The 18801-nt window shown below is 40.0% G+C and overlaps 1 protein-coding gene across 1 annotated transcript; it reads left to right on the top strand.

Moving 5' to 3' along the window:
* The first annotated feature begins 316 nt into the window (after positions 1–316).
* LOC134378709 (leukocyte elastase inhibitor-like) lies at positions 317–6468 on the top strand. Its single transcript, XM_063098026.1, has 6 exons — positions 317–484; positions 2183–2320; positions 2841–2958; positions 3981–4123; positions 4204–4371; positions 6064–6468. Exons 1-6 carry the CDS (start codon positions 317–319, stop codon positions 6466–6468), a joined length of 1140 nt encoding a protein of 379 aa, XP_062954096.1.
* The last annotated feature ends 12333 nt before the right edge of the window (positions 6469–18801 follow it).

The following is an 18801-nucleotide window of genomic DNA, read 5'->3' as shown; positions in this document are numbered from 1 at the left end:
CCCAAACTTAGTAGGTTGGGAGCACCGAGTGCTGGGTGGCTGTGCCCAGGCGGCAGTGGCAGGGCCTGGGGTCTCCCCGGACTCACCTGTGTGAGGTGGGAGTCCAATCACATTCTGGGCCTGATCCTGTGTTACTGCTGAGCCCTTGGCCAGCCTGGTACCACACATGTGCATATGGGAAACACAGAAACAAAGAGGGGAGAAGGTACAAGTTCCAGGGTGTTCCAGGGTGGTTGGCTCAAGCTGGGAAAGAGGATGGGGAAATGCTCTTTCTAATTCGCTGGCGTGGCCTCTGTTCTGTGTTGTAGCCTTCACCATGGAGCAGCTGAGCACAGCAAATGCCCGTTTTGCCTTGGACCTGTTCCACACCTTGAGTGAAAACAATCCCGCTGGAAACATCTTCATCTCTCCCTTCAGCATTTCCTCAGCGATGGCCATGGTCTTCCTGGGGACCAGAGGCAACACTGCGGCACAGCTGTCCAAGGTCAGCAGAAACAAACAAATACAGTCTGCTTTCCCTGCCAGCTCTGTGCTCATATAAAGCCTGCACTGAAATGTGCCCTGAGCTCTTGCGATGGGCTTTCAAACTGTATTTCTGTGTTCACCCACCACGTGTCATGAGGTCAGACTTTCAGAACAGCCACAAGATCCTTCCATTTGTACTCAGGCTTTCATCCATCAGGGAGTCTTTACTGAGCACCTACTGTGTGCCAAACACTGGTTTTTGTTTTGCTGAGGATACAGCAGTGAACAAAGCCGATAGAAAATCCAGGCAGGGTGATGCTTCTGTGGCACTGGGGTAATCTTTGACAGCTTTCCTGTGAGCTATACCACCTCCTATTGGGCTAGCAGTTTCTGGTTTTTGCTTTGCATAGGATGACCCACTACTTATAAATAATGCCTGTTATGTAACATAACCCTTGAACATAAGGAGAGTAATGAGACGCAGGGGACACGCTATGGTGGAGACGTTGCTGGTGTTGCCTTTTTATGGGGACAGATGATTCTGTGTTCTCAGGGCCTGACCCTGTGTCTGGCACTGCATGGCTGTGTGGTAGTGGGAGGGCCCTGGAGTGGGAGGGGAGCAGGGAGGCCCAGCAGCTTCCAGAGCAGGACCAAGCCCCTGGCTGTGTGGCAGGTCAGTCTTACAGCAAGAGAGGAGGTGGGGATGCCCAGCCTTCCTTCCCGTCCTTGATGGGCATGGAGGACTTTCTGTGCCTGCTGTTCTTTAATTCTGAGAGGGGACCTCCAGCTTTCTCTTGAAGCCTATTGGAAAGGAGTGGTAAGTAGAGGCTTATCTAACACACGTGCCACAAATTACACTGCACCTGTTCCTCGGGAAGGTGCGGCCCTGGATTCAAGTTCAAGAAGCTGCAAAGCTTCTGTTACTCATCACTGCACATATGAAAGCATTTTTAAGTTTTAAAACACATATTTTTTTTCTTTACCACTGATACTGATTGTTAGTTGCTTCTTGCAGGGTTGTATCAGCTCCTGCTTTGAGGCTTTCCGGGTACTTTGCAACCTCAGCAAAGGATAACTTTAAGCACCCCTCCCCCCATTTCCATTAAAACAGATGGATCATAGTAACAAAGCAAACATTCCATATTCCAGTGAGTATTGTGGACTCTGCACAGTGTGGGGCTTTATTCTTTGTGTCTTCAAAGCAAGGAACCAGACCAGGACTCATAAAACCATAAAGGGCCTCTTGATTTGTAACTGACACAAGGAGAATTGAACTTTTGCCAGAATGTTAAGTGTAAAGAAGTTATTTTAGTGAAGTGAGTTAATGATGCTAATAGGGTAATTGAAGAAAAAAGCCTCAATCTGAGAACAGTAAAATTATATTTGATACAGAATATAAATATGAACATGCCAGTGTGATTTTTCTTGGAAAAAAGCAGACAAATAAATATTGAGTGTATCAACCATTCATGTTCAATTATAACAAAAAAGTGATGTAAAGCAGTTTTTAATGCTGTAATTATTATGTCTCACCAAGCCATGAATTTTGGATTCCCTATTGTTTGTTGTCCAATGACAAATTAATAAAGTATTAGTTGGGGAATCATTGATAAAATTAGTAATAAAAACACATTTATTTTGATGGAAGCAAATACCAGAGAATCATTATATAATTTCCGAATAAATGATTGTAGAAAGAATGTTTTCTTTATTTTAGACTCTTCATTTCAATATGGTTGAGGACATTCATTCAAGATTTCAGAGTCTGAATGCTGATATCAACAAACGTGGTGCGTCCTATATTCTGAAACTTGCGAATCGATTGTATGGAGAGAAAACCTACGCTTTCCTTCCCGTAAGCACTTTGCATTTCATATTCTAAAACTCCACTAGGTTATGGATTCTTTCCAACTCAGTCAGGTCACGGAAGTCAGTTTTACAATTTATAAACATTCAGAAAAACAATACAGGGTGAAAACACAAGGCAGAGAGCGCTCTCCCTAATTGTATAGAAGGTGGCTCCCGGACCTTTTACTAAAGCCATTGTGAATGCCACGGTTCACTTCCAAGTACAATCAGTACTCGCTTTTTTATGAAGATGTTAGTCAAAGGTGAGAAAACAGTCAATTTTATACATCAGAAGTACAAGGGTTAGATTTACCACTACTGAACTGTACCTTTAAAAATGGTTAAGACTGTAAATATAATGTTATGTGTTTTTTATCAAAATAAAAAAAAAGTATGAGTTAGAATTTTTGTGTTATAATGAAATATAGCCTTTCAGGAAATTTTCTGTTGCTTTTAAGGATTGTAGAAAACCATTTCTATATGTCATAGGAGCTATTCATGACATTTCCTTCTTTTCTTTGAAATAGGAGTTCTTGGCTTCGACTCAGAAAATGTACGGTGCTGACGTGGCCCCTGTGGACTTCCAGCACGCCTCGGAGGACGCGAGGAAGGCCATAAACCAGTGGGTCAAAGCGCAGACGGAAGGTCAGAGACTGGGCAGAATGGAACCATGACCAAAGGCCATTCTCCATCCATCTTCCCCTCCTGCGACTCATCCCCCCCCCCGTCCTCTCCTCCCCACCCCAGTCGTGACCCAGACAGTGTCCCCTGTGTGTGAGCTCTGCACTGCCCGTCGCCGGGCAGCTTCCAAACGTTAGAGACCCATCAGAGTGGATGCTTCAGCATGATTTCACTGGAGCACTAAATGCTTTTCCCTCATCAGTTCCCCAAGATTGCATTTTAAATTTAAAACCAACATTGAATAAGAATAAAAATTTTGAGGAGAATCCAGCTTGCCCAAAATTATTTAATACTCATATGGAAAGACATGTCCTGGAATTTCATGGAATACATGAAATCAGTGTTTACAAACTTCCATGGGCATAAATATTTGTTGCCACTATATCAGGTGTGGCAGATGGGGACTGACTCACTTGCAGGCTCAGTTTGTCTGTTCAATAGTGTCTCTCCTCGTGCAGTCACTCGGTGAGCCGATGGCCCTCCAGCACGCCTGTCCTCTGTCACAGGAGTTGTTCCCGGCATGCCTGTGGTCCCAGAGGACACTTTGTTTCAGTGGAGAAATTGTTTTACCTTTTGGATATTTGTTAAATTCTTATTTGAGAGCAGACTTTTACTTGACAGATTTGAAGAAGTGGTTTACTGGTGACTAAAAACATTTTCATGAAGGAATTTTTATCCTGAAAAAGAGTAACCACGAAATGGAGCTCATTTGTTTATCAGACATCCCCTGTTTTTAGCTTTTCAGCACATTTGCCTGGTTTCAAAGCACTGGCTCCTTGGGGACGGTTGTGTGTCGTCCTGCTGTGCCCCACAAGTTGGGTTATTTAAAGTACAAACACACATAGGGCTTTCCTAACTTAATACCGTGCTAAATGAAAATTAATTAGAAAGAATACGTTTGAATTTCATTTCAGTGCTAATAATTTGTCAGTTCAAATTTGGAATGTCAGCATGGATCTTTTAAAAAGCTTATTCTATCATTTTAGGGAAAATCCCAGAACTGCTGGCTGCGGGTCTGGTTGACAACATGACTAAACTGGTGCTAGTGAATGCCATCTATTTCAAGGGAAGCTGGCAGGAGAAGTTCAAGAAAGAGGACACAACCAATGCGCCGTTCAGAGTGAACAAGGTGAGGAGATGTCCCTGTTCCAGTTACTCTTTGCTGTAGAAGACCAGAATCATTCCAGTCATTTTTTTTTAACTGTTCAGAAAGAGACAAAGATGGTGGAAATGATGTATCAGAAGAAAGAATTTCCCTACGGCTACATCCAGGACCTCAAGTGCCGTGTGCTGGAACTGCCTTACCAAGGCCGGGAGCTCAGCATGGTTATCCTGCTGCCAGTTGACATCCAGGACGAGTCCTCAGGGCTGAAGCAGGTAACAGGCTCCCGAGCTCCTGCTTTCTCTTTCCGTTCGGTGTACCGTCTCTTCCTGTGTGTGCTGCATGGCAGGTGCTCGTTACGTGGTCACGGATGTCACCTGCCGTGGCTTTTCCAATACTGTGCCATTCCTTAGTAAAAGGAAGTGCAGCCCAGCAACACTGACTACTCCGAAGTCCTTGAAAAGATGCCCCGCCACGTTCGGTGAGCAGTCGTGCTGGGAACACAGCTGCAGACCTACCCGAGTGCAACCTCCGCCAGTGGCAGCTCACCGAGAGTCCCTTGAATTAACTTTAGAGGAAAGCACAGCGAGATGAGGATTGTTTCACTGAGGAAAGAAGATTTAAAAACCCACAGCATTGTAGTACAGAGCTCTGTCACGGACCATGAAGTCCTGCTGGGACGCTGTTCATTTTCACCACGATTCCTGTAGATTGTCAATGAAATTTCCAATCAGCACACAATAGGAAAAGCCTCACGTGACATGTTCGTTTGAAAATTAGGCCTATTTCCTAATATGAACTTCATATGGGGTTTCCATTACATGTAATTTAAAGGCTATGGCACCTCTTGCCAGGGCTAGAACTAGGCAAAATTGTGAAGATGACAGTTTCTCTTCAGCAACCCTCGCCTGCCATGAGGGTTTTCTGTACCTCCTCCCGAAGCACACTTGCTGTCAGGAAGGGGTCTAATGCCAGTTATTTGCATATATTACCAGCAATGTGTTCCCTTTTTCAGTTGTATTTTCTTTTCTTTTCTTTTCTTTTTTTTTTTTTTTAAGATGACCGGTAAGGGGATCTTAACCTTCGACTTGGTGTTGTCAGCACCACGCTCTCCCAGTGAGCAACCGGCCGTCCCTATAATGGGATCCGAACCCGTGGCCTTGGCGTTATCAGAACCACACTCTCCCGAGTGAGCCATGGGCCAGCCCTCAGTTGTATTTTCATATTAGTCTTTTCTCTGATTGTTCCAGTCCAATAGTAATAATGATAACAGTAATGACACCCGCTGACATTTCTATAGCACCTGCTGTGTGCCATTTGCTTTCTGAACGTCATTCATGTGGTGCTCATAGCAGTGCCATCAGGTAGGCACAGTTCTCATCCCTGTTAGATGAAGAATTAGGCCTAATACATCTTCTGTCTTTTAAATTTTTACCTAGGAGCTAAAGTTAGTAGAGATGACCTCAGCTCCAGTGAGGTTCACAGATGACCACAGCTTCAGTGAGATTCAGAGTAAATAGAAGAAACTGAGAAAATTTTCCCTGTGCCACTCAACCTATTAGGGTAATAGCAGCTGTCATGGCCTATCACAGTAATTCCGTGCGAGAGGGGTTTAGTAAGTCCTGGGTGGACAGATGGGAGGAGGGATGGGAGGAGGGATGGATGGATGCATTGGAGGAGGCATGGAAGGAGGGATGGGAGGATGGATGTTGGAACCAGTGTTCAAAGTCTGTGCACCTGGACCCTTGATGACTATAAGAGAACTTGATGACTGAAATAGAACACAGCTCTGTTCTATTTCACCAACTGCCAGAAAGAAATGAAATCCTCCAGCTGGAACTGTTTTGGCACAAAACATGAAGGAGAGTAATTAGCAATGGGCATTATGGATCCATTCATTTAAAATATCCTTTATTACTTATATAAAATTAATTTTATGGGTTTTTTTTTCTTCATTCTAATTCCAGACTGAGGAACAATTGACTTTGGAAAAACTGCGTGAGTGGACCAGACCTGAGAATCTGCATGCCATTGACATCACTGTCAAGTTGCCCAGGTTCAAACTGGAAGAGAGCTACACCCTCAACTCTGACCTGGCCCGCCTGGGGTTGCAGGATCTCTTTGATAGTCGCAAGGCTGATCTATCCGGCATGTCAGGAGCCAGAGATATTTTTATATCAAAAATTGTCCACAAGTCCTTTGTGGAAGTGAATGAAGAGGGTACAGAGGCGGCGGCTGCCACCGGAGCCATTGCCACCTTTGCCATGATGTTGCCAGAGGAAGAGTTCATTGCTGACCATCCGTTCCTCTTCTTCATTAAGCACAATCCTACAGCGAACATCCTGTTCCTTGGTCGATTTTCCTCCCCTTAGGAGAAGGAGACTGAAATACAAGATCGAGCTTAGTGCTTTGTTACTGAGTTTCTAATGGTGACAGTTTTCACATATCTTTCCCAATAACCAGAACAAATCTGTAATTACCTTTCTTAAGTTTGGCCCCGTTGGCTTTTTATAACTATTAATTTTAGCATGATATATATTCTTTTTTTACACTGAAAAAATTCCAGTGTTGCTTTTGGGGTTTTGTGGTTTTTGTTTTGTTTTGTTTTTTTGACACCTGGCTGGTACTCGTAATTGCCTTTGAATGCATCAAGTTAAAAAGAAAAAAGATAGAGAGGAAATTGGTTGTGTGCATTCTTGACAAGGCAGTAATCTACGAAATTGCTATGCTGTCCTGATAGCCATGGGAAACAAGACAGTCATTTATTTTACAGCTGGGATTTTGGAAGCCATAATAGACAGACAACCTGACTGCTGAAAGGGAGGATTAAATACAGATGTTTAATTGAAATATAGGAGAGTGCCCCAATGAAGGGCATAGGTTAGGAAGACAAAGTTGTCTTGCCCCGCGATTCTGTCCCTTTTTTCTGCAGGATTATTCTAGACAGGCTGTAGGTTTTACGTCATCAGTTAAGGGACCCCCTGGTCATAACTGGTGTCCCTTTTTTGTTCTCCTTATGTATGATATGGAGTTCATGGGTGATCGCAGAGTCAAGGAGTGAGGGTCTTATGATGAAAGATGCCAAGAGACTAGGGGAGGAAAGACGCAGGAGGAGAAACTGTGGCAAGCAGGGGCAGAGACCTCGCTGTGGTGTCCCAGGTGCTTTCTGAGCCAGGCTCTTGACTTCTCTCACCCAGTCTGGGGGCTGTGGCGCTGGGGTGGCTTCGTGCAGTGCTGCAGTGGGGTGAGCTGGGGCTCTCGAATGCAAACCGCTGTCAATGCATACCTTTGAGGGGCCGAAATGCTGCATTTTCTTGCTCCTGCAAGGCTGGTGGGCATCAAGAGTTAATAAAATTTCCTAAGATTCTGCAAGCCAGACTGGTCTCAGTTCTCTTCTTGTTTCTCCCAAGTCTCAGACAAGCCAAGACTACAGAAGAGGGTTCTTGGCCTGACGGTACTGATGGTCGTGAGGGACTCCACAGGTTAAAAACAATTTTATTTCCTCAGCTGTGTATTATTTATTGCATCAAACTAAAGAGAAAGAATGCATTCCTTGTTAATAAAGGCAAGCCCAGTCCTTATGAATAAGAAAATTTCACAAATCTCTTTCTTGCTGGTAAGTTTCTTCCCTTTTTTTTTTTTTTTTTTTTTTTTTTTTTTGCTTAAAATACTAGCAGCACCTACCATATTCCAGGAAAAAATGAAAAGCAGTAGTCACTGCCTTCTGTAACTCTTCTCTTTTGGCTCCTCATCCTAAAGTACACTGTGATTAAACTACTTCACGAGTTTAATCTTGTAGAAACTGAGCTGCAGGGACCTAGGCGACTCTGCCTGAATCCTTCTTTTTACATATGGGGGAACAGACCTATACACGGTAAATAAGTTGTTAGAGGTCAAAACAATTGGTAAGTTCCAGAGCAGAGACTATAGTCCAATTTATATTTTATGTGGAGAACATCTAACTCATGTAAGGGTGAACTAGTTAACTCAGGCCTCTGAAGGCAACTAAAAAACCAAGAAAACAAAGTCAGCATCAGCCCAAAGGCAAGGAGAGCTAACCTGACAGTGAAGAATTACTGTGCCAAGATCAGGAGAAACTGCAAATCTAGAGAAGTGAATCTGGAAACTGGGGCAGTGCCACGCCAGGGACATTCACCAGTCCAGGAGAGGTCAATGGAGAGTGAAGTGTGGATTTTGATAATGTTCAAGGCTAGCTAGACAGAGTTTGGTCCTGTCAAGAGTGATGCATTCATTTGGCACCCCGAGTGCTCTACCCCTCAAGCACGAGTGCACCGGCTCAGAATGTGGCCCTGCTACACGTCACTGGACAGTCCAGACAGTCCCAGTTCCTGGCATGGGAGGCACAGGACAAACATCCTGGTTTGCCGCTGCCCACAGGCACATGGTAGAAGCAAACAAAAATCATCTCTTGGGGAAAATTACTCTTAAACCTCAATTATTTTTACAATAAGCTTTTCAAATACAACATCTAGCATATAAGGAAAGATAACTGGACTGGTGAGGAGCCATGACAACATCAACTAAAACCAGCACAAATAATAGATAATAGAAACAGCAGTATAGGGAGTCCAAATATTGAAAATGCCACACGAAAGTATAAAGCGACATTGTTTTCTATGATCAATAGGCTAAAATACAAGGTTAAACATTTTAGCAGATAATTAGAAACTTAAAAGAGACATGGAAGGGAAAAACCCCGGCCCAAGCCCAAAATAAGACACACCAGGAGACAGGGACTCAACCGAAGTGTATCAGGCAGGCAAAATGAACAAGCGGGCTGCCCTCTCGGAAGTGGGAGCAGCAGCAGGGAGAGTCGGGCTGGGCCTTTTATATCCAGTTAGGCTGAGCTGGGCTGTTCCTATTGGCTAAGAAGGAAGGGGAGGGAAGCCAACGGGGTTTAAGCTGAGCTGGGACTTTCTCATAGGCAAAAATTGCACACACAGAAGGTGATGGGGCAGCTAGGGGATTTTTCTGGGTGGGGGTTTTCCAGGAAACTTTCTCAAGTGCTGTTTTGTGTATCTTGGTGTTTAACACCATTTTACTTTTCTGGCGGAGGGTATATTAGCCAACAGACACTGCATATTTAAATAAAAATGAAATAGATATTCTAAAAGTGAAAATACAATATTAAGCGAAGAACTCAATAGATAAAATTTAATAGAAAATTAGATCGCTGAGAAGAGAATCTGTAAATTTAGAAGTCTGAAGAAATTATCCTTTAAAATAATTCAATAATTAGCTATCTAATTTTTATTTCTTCCAGAAAAACAAACAACAAATAAAACCCAAAAAGGAAAGAGGCTAGAAAATAAAAAAGGGAAGACAAGAGACTCAAAGGAGTCAATAAGAAGGTGTTTAGCAGAAGAGAAGACACAGTGTGGAACAGAATAATATTTAAAGAGCTAACATTCAAAATGTTTATTTTAAAAGTGATGAAAGACATTGGTTCACAGAGTCTAGAAACCATACTCAGACCCCAAGCAGGAAAATACAAAGAAATCCTTCTCTAGACACATCTTACTGAAACTGCAGAAGTCCAAATACTAAGAGAAGACCGTATGTTGCTTTGTGTTGCTTTGCCTCCCACGGATTTGTCACCCCTCTTTCCCTGGGTGATGGAGACACAAAGGATTACTCAAAGCCCATCTCTTCTGAGCAGTGAGAAGCCCTGAAGTGGTTAACTTCCCTTGGGAACACTCAAGCAAATCCATGGGGGGCAAAGCAACAAAATGGTTCCCCATGTGAGGACATTCTCCACAGATCAGAGACTGACCTGCCGAGCATTGGAGATGAATAGGATGTCCAATTCATCCCGGCAAGGGAGTCCTTAACAAGGGAAACACATCCCAGTAAGGGAATCACAGGTGGCTTTCGATTAGCTATTGCACGCCTGTGGCAGGTCAAAGTTAAGTCTTTTCAACCCTGGAGATATTCTTTTCTTCTCTTTACTTTTAAAATATGGATAATTCATTAACAAAAGGGGAGACTGAAATACATTACAACTCCAATGTCTCATTAAAACAGCAGGCTGTAAGTAACTGAATGGCAGCTTGTAAAACTGTTAGTGGATATTAAACAATGATGTCCTTGATACCTCAAGGAAGGGAGCCTTAACATAATAATTTGGGAACAAATTCGTCACTGCTTAATTACGCAATGGGTCTCATTAAGGCTTCCCAGCTAACAAGTAGGAATCTATGTCAAGTTGCTCTGAGACCTATCCAAGACCTTAACAAAAAACTAAGACATGTTTATGTCACCAAAAAGGATAAAACTTAATCTTTACCAGTGACTGAGAAAACTTTAAATTGGACAATCTAAAGTAAAAGAAGTTAATATTTCTTTAGTGTTGGTATTGCTTGAGCATGTTTTTCTTTCTTATCTGCACAATGCTTCTCCTCTCTTAAAAGCAGTGGTTCTTTTCTTAACTGCATGTGCTACTTTTTCTCTGAAGACTGTGAAGTTTTATGAAGAAAAGCAGCATGGCACCAACCAGACACCTTTTGGGTCTACTGCTTTTCTCTTAAAACCTCAAGAGTCAAACAGTTTCATCTCTGATTGTTGGCTCAGTTCTTGTGCTCAGTAAGCTGGTTGAGAAACAAAAACTAGACTAAGATCTACCTGTTTAACTAGATGGTCTCAAAGTTTCTAGCATCCACTTGGTTATCTTAAACAGACTTCTAAATTCTCTTCTAGTCTCATCTGTGTATTTCTTCACAAAATCCTATGGTAGAATTCTATGCTATTTTCTTAAAGGAAGACATCTTGAAAAGGCTTTCATACTTTGCTTTACAATGTAAATTTGTTATCTTGCTTTCTTTAAGGCAAGGTGAGCTCACCAATAAGTCTTTTTGAAAAAAACACAATCTAAACCCGACTGTCCTTTTTACTAGTGAGCTTTTTAGTACATCTTGAACAAAATCTATAAGATACTTGTTTGTTCTTGTTGTTTATGTCTGCATATATGTGTGTGTAAGCTGTATGTTATGTCTACATGTTCATGTCTATATGTGTTTGTGTGACTGCATGGTACCAAATTGGCTTATAATTAATGCACACTCATTAAATAAATAAGCATACTTTTCAAATTCATGTGACTTAAATCTTCTAATGTTTTGATAAACATATTTTCAAAATTTGATTCAAACCTTTTACCTAAATTTGTCTCTAGGTCAATATGTGTCCTTGTTATCTCTGCTCTGCCTCCTGGCCATGCTGGGAGAAACAATATCTTTTAGACATAGATAGTGAATACTGCCCTCTGCATCTCTGGATTCCACTTGGCTCTAAATGCCGTGTGGAAACCTGGGACCTGAAATGGCTAGTGAAAAGAAACCTATGCCAAATATCGCATAGGCCCTAGTTAGCATTAACTGATAAGGGTCTAGATCTAATACACCAAGTTTTTGGCTGGGAAACCATAAATGAGTATTTGGTAAATATAGCTAAAACTCAAACTGGGCTTTGTATAATTTGCTCTGATAAATAGATGCCTATTTACTAACCTGAATGGATAAAAATGTTCTTATCAGTACACATTATTGCCTGGGTTTACTAATCAAACAGGATTACTAGAGGTCTTTTCACTAGACTGCTCTTAATACAAAATTGTAAAAGGTTTTCTTTTTTTTAGATAACTGGTTTAAAAAACTTACTTCATGATAATTTCTTGTGCTCTCTGCCTTTAAAACCCTTTGTCACTTTGGTTTTATTTTTGTAGTAATTTGTGATTTTATTCAACTAAATGTTTTAAGCCTTCTGTTATTTACCAAAACTTTCCAAAACCAAATTCTGAAAGGTCAACATTTTAACTTTAACTTTGAGGAATTCCAAGGTCACTGGAGTTTCTCAAAGCATATATAAAAAATGTATCAAAACTAATTGGCTTATTTAATAAATTACACTATATGGTAAAGCATTGTCAGTACTGGAGGTGTTATGGAAATGTGTTCCAAAATCTTGTAAAGTTCTTAAATATCTGTGTCTTAATATAAATGCTACCAGTCATAACCTTGGTTTAATTATAATTTTAAAATGTTATGTCTTCAAATATTTCATGAAAAAACTCTGATAGATACAGTTTCCTGACAAACTTTGAGTTCCTAGCTTTAAACTAAAGTTCCAAAATTCTAATGTGCTCCAAATTTCTAGGTTTGTGAAATTTTGAACTAAGGTCAAAACGCAAAGGTTAATTGGTAAATTAATTTAAAAGAATTATGGGTTTTTACAATTTCCTTATTTTAAAACACTGCTGGAGGGGCCGGCCTGTGGCTCGCTCAGGAGAGTGCGGTGCTGCTAAAACACTGCTGGTTCTCCTAATGTTTTCCAAATATAAGAAAACTCTCTGTCTCTCTTAAGCTATCTATAACTAACAACAGTTTGGTAAAATGTCAGTTAAAACAGAAGTAAAAGTATTTGTTTTCTCCCTATTTGATCCCCCCCAAATTTAATAACTTTAAGTATCCTTATGATTATTATGGCAATGCGGCTATTTTTATAAGTTCAATGAAAATTAACTCTCTCTTTATAACAGGATATAATTTAGAACTTTGGATATAAGACAGCATGTCTCTCTTCCAAGTTGCTGATCTCTCATGTTTGCTGTAATTTGGCCTAAACTGCTGCTTTATTCTTCTGTTCATCTTTCCCCCCCGATGTGGGACAGATCACTGAAAGAAAGTGAGCCGAGATGCTTCTTTCAATCACCACCTGGGAAAGAGCCTTCCCAACACCAAGAGATTTGTACAAAGAAAAGTAAAGCCTTTCCAATCAAGGTATTGATCATCAGTGCTTTTATGAGGTATGCCTTGATCATAAAGGGGGAAATAAACTCTTCTCTACAAAAGCAGTTCTCTAAATTTTCCTGGCCTTAAAGAGGGTGTTTGTAACTTGGATGAGACATCCTGTTCTTAAACAAAAGACTTGTAATTGATCATAAATTTTACAAAAGACTAGACACTCTGAAAGCAGTAATGTCCTGGACAGCTTTAACATTAACAAACTCTCTGGACTCAGAATCAACTATTTTATCCAGCAGAATCCCTTTCCAGACTTTCAACAATTGCTAATTACAGCCAATTCACAGCACCTGGAGTGATGCTGCTGCAGCCGCCCTGAGAGACAATGACATCATCAGTCCTCACCTGAAGTAAATTAAAAGGACTTGCCATGCTAAAGGATACTAACTTTGCTTTAACAAAATGCTTTTTGTCTTAACTGTGCCAACCTGATCTATAGCTTTTGCTTTTTCTTTTAAATAAATAAATCGGGGGGAGATGTGGAATATACTATAAAGCATATGTACTTCACAGGGCTTGGTTTTCCAAAGCCTAGCAGTTTAAATATTGACCTTGCGGAGGACACGAAATTTTCCTCAGGCTACAAAGTCTCTGTTGTAAGATAAAGATTTGTGGCACAGCAAGGTTGCTGGCTCAAGGACAGACTAGTTACTGATTGTTATGTAAAGATACTGAGAAATTGCTGTAAGATCACTTAATTGCCTTACTGGAATGTCATCTGGCTTGTTTCACTGAAAGTTACCAGCCTATATTGTTAAGTTATAACCCCACCTATGTTCTCTTCCTGTAACTTCCTGGTCTGGAGAATAAATGCAGGAAGAGAATCCCAATTCAGGGTTAATTTCCCAAGGAAGGGATACCTCTCACTCGATGGAGGGTCCCGGGAAGATTAACCACTTTGGGGTATCTCACTGCTCAGAAGGCTTTGAGTAATCCTTTGCATCTCCATCACCCAGGGGAAGAGGGGTGACAAATCTGTGGGGGGCAAAGCAACACAAAGCAACAATCATAAAAGAAAGCAGATAAAAGCAACCAAAGAAAAAGACTCAGCACCCTCAAAGGAGCAGTAGTCATAATGATAACACACATACCAACAGAAACTACGAGAGCCATAGGCCACAGAAGTATTCTTTCAATTTCCTGTAAAAAACAAACAAGTCCCAATCAAAACAAAAACAAATAAAACAAACCAAACAAAACCCTGCCAACCTAGAATTTTCTCATGCCCCAGAAAAATAGTTCAAGATATTTTTGGATAAACAAAAACTAAGGGAGTTCACCATCAGTAGACTTCCTTTAAAACAAATCCTAAAGGATATTCTTTGTACCTTTTTTCTTTGGCAGTTGGCCAGTACAGGGATCTAAACCTGTGACCTTGGTGTTTTAAGGCTGCATTCTAACCAAACCGAGCTTACCAGCCAGCATTAATGCACATTCTTTATGCACAAGGAATATCACAGCTGTAAGAAAAAAATAAAGAGCAAGAAAAATTGGTAAATGTGGTAAATTTAAATGAATAGTGACCATAGAAAACAGTAATAATGTCTACAGAGTTTCAAACATACGCAGAATTAAAATAAATGATAACAGAATCTGGGGAGGGGAATGGAGTTAAAAGTTCTAAGGTCCTTGCGTTGTCTGAGAAGAAAATAAAGAATAATCACAATCACATTAGATTTTGATAAGTCAGGGGTGAATATTGTAATGTCTATGGTAACTGCTAAAAGATTAGAAAAAGATTTATAACTTCTAAACTAAACCAAAGAGAAGAAAAGAATAACAAAGAATATACAATCAATCCAAAAGAAGGGAAGAAAGCAGAGAAAAAGATACATAAAAATAGCAAGATGGTGGCAATGGACTGGATGTCCCTCAAACTCACTGAGGCTTGGCCCCCACTGTGACTCTAGGGAGGGTAAGAAGTCTTAGTATGGTAATTGAAAGGTGGGCCTTGAGCAGCTGACTTGAGGACTATGCCTAGTGAATGGATTAATCTATTTGATGGTTTAATGGCGCTCACGGGCGTGGTTCTGAGGGATTAAAAAGGAGACCTCCGGAGGAGCTCTCTCTGATCTGTCATTCCCGCCATTTGATACCCTGCATCACCACCAAAGAAGACCCACACCAGATGTGTCCCCTGGACTCTGGAATTTCAAGCCTCCAAAACTGAAAGCAATAAATTTTGTTTCCTTACAAATTGCCCAGTTACAGGTATTTTGTTATAAGCAACAGGAATGGACTAATACGACATACTAAACTCCATATATTTAAGTAATTACTTTAAATGTAAATTGACTAAGTGTTCCAATTAAAAGGAAAAGATGGTCAGTCTCGATTGAAAAACTACCACATGGTACTCATATGAAATATATCTAAAACATGAGAACAGAGAGAGGTTAAAAGGAAAACAACAGAAAAGGATATACCATGCCAACACGAACCATAAAAGCACGTGTAGGTATATTAATATTAGCCAAAGTAGCTTTTCCTATTCTAAAGATAAAGGAAGACACCTCATAACAATAAAAAGAGTCAGCTCACTAGGAAAATACTGTATAACAATTCTAAATTTACGTGCACCCAATAACATGCCCTCAAAATGAAACAAAAAAATAAAAATAAAAATAAATCAGAGGAAATTGTTCTGCACTTTGATAACAAGACAAAGATGTATGTTGTCCTATTCATTCAATAATTTAATGAAGGTCCTAGCTGATACAGTAACTCAAGATGAAATTAATAAAAAATATGTTAATTTGAAAGGTGGAACAAACCTTACAATATTCCAGATTATTTTCATAGAAAATCTAAATTATTACAATTTAAGTGAGTTAAGTAGGGTTAATGGTTACAAGTTCAATTTATAAACTTAATTTGTATTTCTACATAAAATCAAGTTTAAAAAAACTTAAATACCTTTTATAATAAGTTTAAAAAATGTTCTAGTGCCTAGAAATAAGTCCAACAAAAGATGTTCAGGACTCTATACACAAAACTGTAAACATTACTGAAAAAAATAAAGAAGATCTGAATAAACAGAGAGCTATACCATGGTCATGATTTAATATTTTAATATGCCAAGTGATCTACAGAAGCAATGCAATCCCAGTCAAAACCACAACTGTTTTGTTTTGTCTTCTTTTTGGTGGCATATGACAAGTGGTTCTAATAGTTATATAACTATGGAAAAGGCCAAGAATATCCAAGACAGTCTGTGAGAAGAACCAGGTGAGAGGGCATATTTAATTGAACCAAGACGCATTCTAAAGCCGCACAAATAAGACACAGCAGTTTTGGTGCAAGGATGGTCAGAAATAGATCACAACAGAGAACCTAGAATAGTCCCCCACGATATGAACCCTGCTTTATGGCGAGTACAACCATCATCCAGTTTGCCTAAAACAGCCGGTTTATGCCTCTTGTCCTAATGCAATTACTAGCAATGCCCTCCTTGACTCTCAAAATTTAACAATTTTGGATAATAAATCATATGGTCATCTTATTTATTTCAAATGCAGCATTTCAGAGTTGAGGATGAAATAAAATTTTCAATAAATTGTTCTGGACATTTGGGAACCCATATAGAAAAACACTAAAGTTGATGCCTTATAACTTATGCAAAAATTAATACCAGATGGGCCGACCCCGTGGCGCACTGGAGAGAGTGCGGCGCTGGGAGTGCAGCGACGCTCCCGCCGTGGGTTCGGATCTTATATAGGAATGGCTGGGGCACTCACTGGCTGAGCGCGGTGTGGGCGACACCAAGCCAAGGGTTGCGATCCCCTTACTGGTCACGAAAAAGACAAAAAAAAAAAAAATTAATACCAGATGGACTGTAGCCTTAATTGTGAAGGCAAAACAATAAAGCGTTTAGAAGATAAGAGTATATCTTCATGAGTTTGTAGAGTGATTTCCTAGGACACACACATACACAGACCTTTTGTTAGATTTAGTTCTCGGCATTCAGACTTTTTTCTCTGATATTGAGCCAAATGAAAATTAAGAACTTCAGTTCTGCAGAATACACCAATGAGAGAAAGGGCAAGGCCTGGGCCGGTTTACATAGGCCACCACCCCAGGGAGAGGTAACTTCTAAACAGGGTCTGAGAGAACGTTTCCAAGGGCAGGATTCCAGTTCTAGAGCTTTTCCCATCTTACAACTAAAGGAAAAAAATGTAGCAAAGGCAGCTGGAAAGACCTGTGGAGTCACAGTTTTGGAGAACTGGCTTCCAAATGTCTGCAGATTTTTATATATCAGAAACACGCCTCAGATGACCCAGAGAAAGTGGCAGCCAGTCCTACGGAGGGAGGGGGAGAGAGAAAGAGGGTCTGATTGAGTACTACAAATTGAGGGTGCTTTATTTATTTTTATTTTATCTTATTTTCGAGGGTGCTTTTAAAGTCATCAAAATAAAGACAAATGTTAATATGATTTCTGCGTTGGTCTCTTTAAGAAAAAGCTTATTGCCATGTCCTTGACATTCTAAATTCTTCCTTACTCAGCAAAAAGTCTCATAAATAACACTGTAATCTAGAAATGCAGCGCTTCTTCCATCTTAGGGCAGGCAGAAGAAAGTAATATTGACTGAGGAATAACACTGGGCAGCCCTGGTGCGTGGTACCCGACATCTGTGTTTTTGTGGAGTTTTAACACCGACCTCACCCTATGGATGACCTCAGAGCAGATGGGAACTCGCACCTCAAAGCTCTGAAGTGCAGAAACCATCCTGATTCATCGCTGAAGTTTAAATTAAAAATGTAAACATTTCATTATTGCACAATATTAATATATTAAAAAGAAAAAAATTTGCATTACAAATTTTAGTTTTCTGTGCAAAATCTGATACGTTATTTGAAATATTTAGGAAATCAGGTAAGATTTAGTAATGTCTGTTCATAGTAAGCTGTATTATTTTATTTTGTAAAATGTTTTTTTTTTTACTCATAATTGAAATAGGTCTAGAACTACAGTTACCTTTTTTGTAACACGCTGGTGCTACTATTCCAATGTCTTCTAGCTTCCACTGCTGGTACAGAGAAATCTGCTGTTGGTTAAATTGTTCATTTACAGGGGATCTATCTGTTCTATCCATTTTTTGTTTGTGTTGGACAGTGACACCATGCTATGTCTGGATGTTGGTTTTGTTTTATCAATCCTGTTTGAGATATGTGGCACTGACTAAGTCTGAGTACTAGTATCTTTTATAAATCCTAGGAAATTCCCAGCTCTTGGCTTTTTTGAAATATGGTGCTCACCCATTTTCTCATTCTAGAAATACAATTAAAAATACAATAGGTCTTTTTACTCTATTCTCCATGCCTGTTAATCTAACTTTCATCCTATGTCATTTCTTATGTGTTTAGCTCTGTATTTCATTCTACTAATTCTCTCTTCATTTCTGTCTAATCTACTGTTTAGCCTATTTGCTGAATCTTTAATTCAAATGTTTATATATTTTAACTCTAGAAGTTCTATTCAGTTATTTTTTAAATCTGTCTGGTCACTTTTGAATGTCTTTATTTTTTAAAACATTTTAAGCCTGGTTATTTTACGTTATGTGCCTTATAATGGCAGTATTTGAAGCTTATAGGTGACTACATCTATTGCTTGGTGTTTTGCTTATTCTCAATCATGTTTTGTTTTCTCATGTGTTTGGTAAATTTGGAGGGTTTATATTAGTCTGATCTTAATCAGGGGAAATCCTGACAAGCATGAGATAATGTTTATCTCCACAGAGAATTTATGCATACTTTTTCCTCTACTGAGTTTGCTATCATTTCAAGCCATGGAATTCCTTTAGGTTTCCTCCCAACTTTGTAGCGGTGGGTATAATAAATTCTAATCCACGATCCTATAGTACATGAGAGATGTTTTTTCTACTCAGA

Source organism: Cynocephalus volans, chromosome 5 (genome assembly GCF_027409185.1).
Source record: "Cynocephalus volans isolate mCynVol1 chromosome 5, mCynVol1.pri, whole genome shotgun sequence".
NCBI classification, from domain to species: Eukaryota; Metazoa; Chordata; class Mammalia; order Dermoptera; family Cynocephalidae; genus Cynocephalus; species Cynocephalus volans.
This window is presented reverse-complemented; position numbering and strand designations above follow the sequence as displayed.